Raw genomic sequence first — 8,967 nt, forward strand, 5'->3', positions numbered from 1 at the left:
GCTGTAGCTCAAGTGGTAGAGCACTCGCCTTGAGCTGAAGAGCTGAGGGACAGCGCCCAGGCCCAGAGTTCAAGCCCCACGACCGACAAAAAAAAAAAAAAAGAGGGTACAGAAGGCAGTGACTTTCCCTTTAAATGCTGGTTTTTGTTTGAAAATTAGGTGAGGAAGCCCAAAATGCTAATTATTTTCGCTACAAGGTACCTTTCTGAACTTAGAAAGAGGGGGACAAAATGAAGAAAGCCAAAGCATAACTCCTTCTTAACTCTGCAATTGTACTCTCCCAACTGTATTCCAGTCCCCCAGTACTAGGGCACCCCCTCCCCGCAAGTCTTTACCCAGAATATTACTTACTGCTAAGCACTGTCGAAGGACACAGGACTGCTTCATGCGTCCAGGCCCCCCAAACTTCTTCATGTCCCTGCAGTAGTGGCAAACCCCACATTCCCCCTGCACACAGGCTTTGCATTTCCGACAGCGCACTCTTCTCCGCCTGGCTCCTGACACAATGGGAGAGGCAGCTGCAGGTCTCACAGGTGTTAACCGTGGAGCTGGCTTCATGGTGTGAGGTTTAGTGATGGGGATGGTAGGAACCCGCACCTTTGGCCTAGTGGGGAATTTAAGCTGGAAAAAGAAAGCAGTGAGGTCAACCATATCAGGTTGCTTTAAGACTGGAGAGCATAGAAGATTACATGGTAGTGCACCTAGCCCAGGATTCAGCAAACTCTGGCCTGTGAGCAAATCACTACTTGTATTCATAAATAAATTTTATTGGAACATGGCCATGCTCATTTGTTTATGTATTGTCTAAGGCTGCTTTCCATGCTATGGTAGATCTGAGAAGTTGTGGCTGTATAGAGCCCAAACCTAGAATATTTACCAAGGCAACCTTCATAGAAAAATATGCCAGTCCTTGTCCTAGCCTATGGGCATACCTACGTCTGCCATATCCTTTTCATTTTATAGAGTTGTAAGATCTGACCCTCCCTGAAGCTTGCTGGGGGTAATGTCAGATACTGAAGTTAGAGTCCAGGAGCTGGTGCTCCAATATTTCCTTATACTGGCTATTTAGAATCTACTCCTAAAGTACTGGACAGTGAAACTGGTCTCTTCATTTCTTTATCACTCCAAATTGCGGCACAGGACCTGGATGGTATACAGCAAATATCCAATAACATTTTAATGTAGAATACACCTCTCAGATATATTTATTATAATGTAGTACTTGTATTTACCTTGCTAGTGACCTTTTCAAGGACAAGGACCATATCTTCTGCTTCTTTAATTTCCCACCATTTCTTAACACTTTCTGACACAAAATACTCAACAGCCAAAAATGACTGACTTGTTTTGAGGCAGTCCCACGTGGCCAAGTGGGACTCCTACACCTGGGAAGGGGGAGGAGGTTCTTTAAAAGACATCATTCAACTCCATTCTGCCTCAAAACACTCCTGGAATTAGATGGCTTTGCAAGTTTCAACTAGGAAACTAAAATTAAAGAGAAGACTAATTTATCTACCAAAAGCATGGTTAGACTCAGAAAAGTACCACTGAGTGCACCAATCAGGACAACATGGAAAAATATGGTAAAATAGTATAGATGACATAAACTAAGTAGGCAAGAAAATTCATAACCAACAATTTAGTAGCTGAAAACAGTTCTTCTCTTCTCAGTTCCACACAGGAAAGTCTCAATTAAGTGGAATCTTAAGAAGAAGGTGACAACAAAACACTCTGGTCTCTCTACTATATATTTATTGTAAGGAGTTGTAAATCCTATCTGTGAAGATAACTGATTCACTAGATCGGCCAATTCACAACTTGGCATCTGAACTTGGAGGGAGGTCTGCCTCCCAGTGTGATAGTCCTGTTAAGAAAGTCACCTCCAAAGATAGCCAGTTGCTCTGACTTAAGAGACAGGACGGAACTGAGTAATGATCTTCTGTTAGTTTGTACTCTAGTTGTCCTTTTGTTCTGGGAATGGTAATGATAAGCTGGCAAAACAGTCTGGAGATCAAGCAGAAGAATTTCTTACCTTATCCCTTTTTGGCCACTGTACTATAGGAACTCCAGTCAGGGCTAACTTGGGGTCACTGTTGGCAAGCTCCTCCAGCAAAATCTATGGGTAGGACAGAAGAGAAAGAAAAAGCAGGACAGTGAAAGAGTCTATTCCTCTCAACAACATCCAGACTCAACCCCAATCCCCTCAAGTACCAAGGGGAACACCAGGCTGGCATATCTGCAATTTCCTCCATAGATTCATTACAAAGCAAGTAAATCAAAGATCGAACCCAGGGCTTCATGCATGCTTGGCAAGCACTCACTACATTCCCAGCCCAAGATTTCAATTTTTATCTGTCCACCCATCCTGGGTGTTCCTTTTGCTCAAGGCTGGCACTGTACCACTTGAGCATCACTTCCGACCTTTTCTGTGATTAACTGGAAATGAGACTCTCAGGGACTTTCTTGCCTGGGCTGGCTTTGAACCATGATCCTCAGATCTCAGACCCCTGAGTAGCTAGGCCACTGGCACCCAGCTGATGGTGTTTTATTTTTTTGTTTTGTTGGTCATGGGGCTTGAACTCTAGGCCTCGCCGCTGTCCCTGAGCTCTTCAGTTCAAGACTAGCCTCTACACTTGAGCCACAGTGCCATTTTGGTTTTCTGGTGGTTAACTGGAGATAAGAGTCTCATGGACGCTTGCCTTGCATGCAGGAGGCCCTGGGTTCGATTCCTCAGCACCACATAAGCAAAAAGAAAAAAGCCAGAAGTGGCGCTGTGGCTCAAGTGGTAGAGCGCTAGCCTTGAGCTGAAGAGCTGAGGGACAGCGCTCAGGCCCAGAGTTCAGGCCCCACGACCGGACCCAAAACGACAACAACAACAAAAAATAACATTTTTAGATCTTCCAATGCTCTCGGGGGGGGGGGGGGTTTTTGTACAACTTTTTCTTTTTTGGTCAGTTGTGGGCCTTGAACTCTGGGCCTGAGTGCTGTCCCTCAGCAATTCGCTCTACCACTTGAGCTACAGCACCACTTCTGGTTTTCTGGTGGTAAACTGGAGATAAAAGAGTTTCACGGACTTTCCTGCCCAGGCTGGCTTTGAGCTACAGTCCTCAGATCTCAGCCTCTTGAGTAGCTAGGATTACAGGCGTGAGCCACTGTAGCCTGGCTATTTTTTATTTTTATCATGGACTTGAACTCTGAGCCTAGGTGCTGTCCCTGAGCTTTTCAGCTCAAGGTAAACGCTCTACCACTTGAGCACAGGGCCACTTACAGTTTTCTGGTGGTTAATTGGACATAAGAGTCTCACGGACGTTCCTGCCGAGGCTGACTTTGAATCGCGATCCTCAAATCTCAGTCTCCTGAGTAGCTAGGGTTACAGGTGTGAGCCACCAGCAGCCTGGCCTTATTTTTTATTTTTCAAAAGAACTTAAGTCCTGGGTTGGGAATGTGGCTTAGCGGTAGAGTGCTTGCCTAGCATGCATGAAGCCCTCAGTACCACATAAACAGAAAAAGCTGGAAGTGGCGCTGTGGCTCAAGTGGTAGAGTAATAGTCTTGAGCAGAAGAACCTTAGGGACAGTGCCCAGGCCCTGAGTTCAAGGTCCAGGACTGGCAAAAAAAAAACCCCAAAAAACCAAACCAAATAAACAAAAAACTTAAGTCCTCATTAGAGACACAAATTTTAGTATTTTCATATGTTACTCTAAGAATAAAAATACTGAGCATTAGCAAGCACATACACAAATTAACTTCTCTGTAGTTAAACCAAAGACTATTCTCCCTCCAAATCCAGAAATCGACTACCCTAGCCAAGTCAATAGTAGCTTACCTTCACATCAGCAATGAGAGCATCTTCATCTTCTATTCCTGTGGGGACACACTTCTTGTGCAATGGAAGAGACTCCAACTTATCTACAAGGCAGCGAAGGCCTTCAAGCTCAAAATGGGTCAGATGCACTTGCCTGTCCTTTCGGGGACTACACTGGTGATCCCACACTTGGCCATTGTGGGAGCCCCGACCTGAGTCAGAGGAAGAGTCTCCAGACAAAGGTTTCTTCAGACTTGGAAGACTTCGGCAGGTTTTGCCTAGTCCATCATAATCCAGGTTGATTCCATTTGGTACAGGGCTAGTGAGAACAGAGCGCCTACTGTTCAAGCGTCTGGATTCTCGGTCCATTCCTTCCTCATCCCCATTTCCAGATTCCAATCCATTTAACTCCAAATCTACCAATGTAAAACAAAGGCAGTAAGAGCATGCCAGTTGGCTATGTGATAAGAGAAACAAGGAGTATAATAATAGCCTTGTAGGGCCGGATGTATGGCTAACGCCTGTAATCCTAGCTACTCAGGAGGCTGAGATCTGAGGATCACCGTTCAAAACCAACCTGGGCAGGAAAGTCCATAAGACTCATCTCCAATTAACTACCAGGAAACCAGAAGTAGTGCTGTGGCTCAAGTGGTAGAGCGCTAGCCTTGAACTGAAGAGCTGAGGGATAGCGTCTAGGCCCAGAGTTCAAGCCCCACAACCGACAAACAAAACAAAACAAAAAAACAAAAGAATAGCCTCGAGGATACAAATGACAAGGCTGACATACTAAAACACAGTCTCTCCTGCCAGGTATAGGTGGCTCATACCTATAATCCTAGCTACTCAAGACGCTGAGATCCAGAGGATCACTCTGAAGCCAGTAAGGACAGAAAAATCCGACACTGTCTCTAAAATAACCAGCAAAAACTGGGCTGACTGGGCAGTGGGTGGCTCATGTCTATAATCCTAATCAGGAGGTTAAGAGCTCAGGATCATGGTTCAAAGCCAACACCAGCAGAATAGTTCATGAGATTGTTGTTGTTCGTCTTGAGCTCTGGGCCTAGGTGCTGTCCCTCAGCTCTTCAGCTCAAGGCTAGCACTTTACCTTGTGAGCCACAGTGCCACTTCCAGTTTTCTGGTGGTTAACTGGAGATAAGAGTCTCAAGGACATTCCTGCCTGGGCTGGCTTTGAACCATGATCCTCAGATCTTGGCCTTCTGAGTAGCTAGGATTACAGGTATGAGCAACCAGCACCAGCAAAAGGCTGGAAGTGGAGTTATGACACAAGTGGTACAGTGCTGGCCTTTAAACAAACAAAATCACCCCAAAACTAAGAGCAAGGAGCCCTGAGTTCAAGTCCCAGCATTGGTAGTAGCTAGTGCACACACACGTGCATACACATGCTCATGCACAACCCCTTCACCCCACATACACATGGTATGGTGGAGGTGGTAAACTGCCAGCCAAGAAGGCAAGCCAAGCAAGTGTGAGTCCAGGTTCAAGCTCTAGTACTGGAAAAGCAAAACAAAAATTCTCCTTATTTTAATCCATTTATCAATTATAGAAACTCAAGCATGGTTCTTAGTAGAAATATAATAATAAACTGTTTGCTAGTAGCTCATGTCTGTAATTCTAGCTACTCAGGAGGCTGAGATCTAAGGATTATAGTTCAAAGCCAGCCCAGGCAGAAAGTACATGAATCCTGTATCTCCAAATAACTATCAAAAAAGCCAAAAGTAGAGCTGCAACTCAAGTGGTAGCCTTGAGCAAAAATGCTGAGGGACAGTGCTTTGTCCCTGTGTTCAAGCGCCAGGACCAGTGCATACACATACACACAGGTACACACATACACACATACATACACACACATAGAAATATGTATGCATACAATAATAGAAATAGGATCCTGTTCATTTTCTTTGTTTTTGGGTCCGGTCGTAGGGCCTGAACTCTGGGCCTGGGCGCTGTCCCTTAGCTCTTCAGCTCAAGGCTAGCACTCTATCACCTTGAGCTACAGCACCACTTCCGGCTTTTTTCTTTTTGTTTATGTGGTATTGGGGAATCGAACCCAGGGCCTCAGGCATGCAAGGCAAGCGCTCTACCACTGAGCCACCTTCCCAGCCCTCACAGATCTTCTTGCCCAGGGTGACTTAGAACTGCGATCCTTGGGGCTGGGAAGATGGCTCAGTGGTAAGAGTGCTTACCTCACATGCATAAGGCCCTGGGTTGTATTCCTCAGCACCACATAAGCAGAAAAAGCGGGAAGTGGCGCTGTGGCTCAAGTGGTAGAGCACTAGCCTTGAACTAAAGAGCTGAGGGACAGCACCCAGGCCCAGAGTTCAGGCCCCATGAGGGACCAAAAAAAAAAGAAAAACAACAACAACAAAAAACAAAAAAGAACTGCGATCTTCAAATATCAGCCTCCTGAGTAACTAGGATTACAGGTGTGAATCATTGGTCTAGCTGGCCCTGAATTCTTGATTTTTCTAGGTACAACTGGCTTAACTGACAGTGTTTGTGGTGGTGGTGGTGATAGGAAGGCTTGAATTTTAGGCTTCAAGCTCTTGTTCAGTTTTTTCCCCTTACAATTGGTGCTCTACTTCTTGAGTAACACTGTCACTTCCAGCTTTTCGCTGGTTAACTAGAGATAAACTGGGTTTGTCAGCCCCAGCAGGCTCCAGACATTGATATTTTAGATTTCACCTAAACAAGTAATTAGGATTTTAGGTGTGACTAAGCAGCACCTGGCTTCAATTCATTTTTAAAATGTAGGTTAGGTTAAAAGAGAGTCTTTGAACTGCCTATTAGAAATAAGTTACTTATAGAAGTATAGCTATCCTGATTATACGTTTAAGCTTAAATTGAGAATTATGATTTTATATATTCTAAAGGAGTAGACTATAAAGTTCATATACTTTTAAAAAGTAGTTTGAAGCCAGGTGCAGGTGGCTTCGCCTGTCATCCTAGCTACTCAGGAGGCTGAGAGCTGAGGATCATGATTCAAAGCCAGCTTGGGCAGGAAAGTCCATGAGACTCTTATCTCCAATAAACCACCAGAAAACCGGAAGTGGTGCTGTGGCTCAGGTGGTAGAGCGCTAGCCTTGAGCTGAATTGCTGAGGGACAGCACCCAGGCTCAGAGTTTACGCCCCACAACCTACAAAAAAAAAAAAAAAGTAGTTTGGGGGCTGGGAGTGTGGCTTAGTGGAAGAGTACGGGCCTAGCATGCATGATGCCCTGGGATTGATTCCTCAGCACCACATTAACAGAAAAGGCTGGGAGTAGCACTGTGGCTCAAGTGGTACAGTGTTAGCCTTGAACAAAACAAGTTCAGGAACAGTGCCCAGGTTCTGAGTTCAAGCCCCAGGATTGGGGGGAAAAAAAGGTAGTTTTGTACAATGCTTGGAAATAGCAACACACATAATACAACAACAATAAAATTCCTAGCAAGTCAGAAAATGACTTTTTTGGTGTGCTTGCCCTGGAGCTTGAACTCAGGGCCTACACATTGTCCCCGGAGCTTTTCTGCCCAAGGCCTGGCAGAGACAGAGCTCTACTTCTAGCCTTTTAGTGGTTAACTGAGATAAGCGTCTCAAAGACATTCCTGCCTGGGCTGGCTTTGAACCATGACCCTCAGATCTCAGCCTCTTGAGTAGCTAGAATTGCAGGTGTGAGCTGCTAGTACCCAGTACAGACAAGTTTTTAATCTCCTTGAATCTTAATGTTGCCATTGGTAAATTGAGGATAATTATACCTACACCTCATAATGAGATTTATAGATGAGAATTTGATGTATGTAAACTTTGTAGTACAGTACCAGGGAGAGTTAAGTTAATTTGATGGCACATTTTCAGTTTTTATTGTGTCAAGGACTATTTTTTATGTAATAAAACATATTAGGAGGTTATTAGCTTTCTTATTTTCCCTTCCCTTCATCTTTCTATGTACCGGTACTGGGGCTTGAACTCTGAGCTCTTTTGTTTAAGGCTGGCACGTGTTGTATCACCACTTGAGCTACATACAACTCTATTTCTGGCTTTTATTTTTGTACCAGTCCTAATGCTTAAACTCAGGGCATGGACGCTGTCCCTGAGCTTTTTTGCTCAATGCTAACTCTCTACCACTTAAACCACAGCTCTAGTTCTAGCTTTTTGGTAGTTAGTTGGAGATCAGAGTCTCACGGACTTTCTAGCCCAGGCTGGCTTTGAACTGGGGTTCTCAGATCTCAGCCCCGAGTAGTTAGGATTATAGGTGTAGGCCTCAGGAAGCCTTCCAAAAAAATTATTAGCTTTCTTGAGGAGCTAGGTACTAGCAACCCAGATAAAGATCAGATCTACAGTACTTCACATTTAGCCTGGTAATCATACCTGGATGGGTATCTAGTATTCAATTCTAATGAATAAAACTGGTACTTCAAGTAGATAAGTAAAACCCCAAAACATAACTACTAAGCAGCAACCTCCTAAATATTCCTGGATAAGTTTTTTTTAAGTTGGACGTGGGACTTGAACTTTGGGCCTGGGCGCTGTCCCTCAGCTCTTCAGGATCACTCAAGGTGAGTGCTCTACCACTTGAGCCACAGCACCACTTCCGGTTTTCTGGTGGTTTATTGGAGATAAGAGTCTCATGGACTTTCCTGCCCAGACTGGCTTTGAACTGTGATCTCAGCCTCCTCAGTAGCTAGGAATATAGGCATGAGCCACCAGCGCCTGGCTTGGATAAGGGTTTCTTGAAAGTGCATGTAGTCAGAACACTTACCCATACTGAGGGATTCTTTCTGAAATTCCTTAGTTAGGTGGGAGCGGTTGGTTATGCAGTATACATAGCGCTCCAACACGTACCAACACATCTCATAGTAGAATGGATAGCGGAATTTATTTGGAACCTGCACAGGAATAGTACAATGAAAGAAACAAGGAAAAATTGTATTATTTTCCTTTTGTGTCAGTATTGAGGCTTCAACTCAGGATCTTAAGTTCTCATTCACTGTTCTTTTCTTCTCCTTTACTCTTTTTTTAGGCCCAAGATAGAGATGAGGGGCTGAGAAGGTGGCTCAGTGGCAGAGTGCTGCTTGCCTTGCATGCATGAGGCCCTGGGTTCGATTCCTCAGCACCACATAAGCAAAAAGAAAAAGCCAGAAGTGGCACTGTGGCTCAAGTGGTAGAG

The 8,967-nt window shown here is 44.7% G+C and overlaps 1 protein-coding gene across 1 annotated transcript in view; it reads right to left on the reverse strand.

Annotated features, from left to right (window-relative positions):
- Kdm2a (lysine (K)-specific demethylase 2A) overlaps positions 1–8,967 on the reverse strand; it is a 115,769-nt gene that overhangs the window by 14,781 nt on the left and 92,021 nt on the right. Inside the window, exons 11-14 of the mRNA XM_013020886.1 lie at positions 8,560–8,686; positions 3,825–4,219; positions 2,033–2,116; positions 277–621 (exon numbers count right to left, since the gene is read on the reverse strand). Coding sequence (XP_012876340.1) covers positions 277–621; positions 2,033–2,116; positions 3,825–4,219; positions 8,560–8,686 — 951 coding nt within the window. The remainder of the gene's footprint in view (positions 1–276; positions 622–2,032; positions 2,117–3,824; positions 4,220–8,559; positions 8,687–8,967) is intronic.

This window comes from Dipodomys ordii, unplaced genomic scaffold, assembly GCF_000151885.1.
Source record: "Dipodomys ordii isolate 6190 unplaced genomic scaffold, Dord_2.0 Scaffold54, whole genome shotgun sequence".
In the NCBI taxonomy this organism is placed as follows: domain Eukaryota; kingdom Metazoa; phylum Chordata; class Mammalia; order Rodentia; family Heteromyidae; genus Dipodomys; species Dipodomys ordii.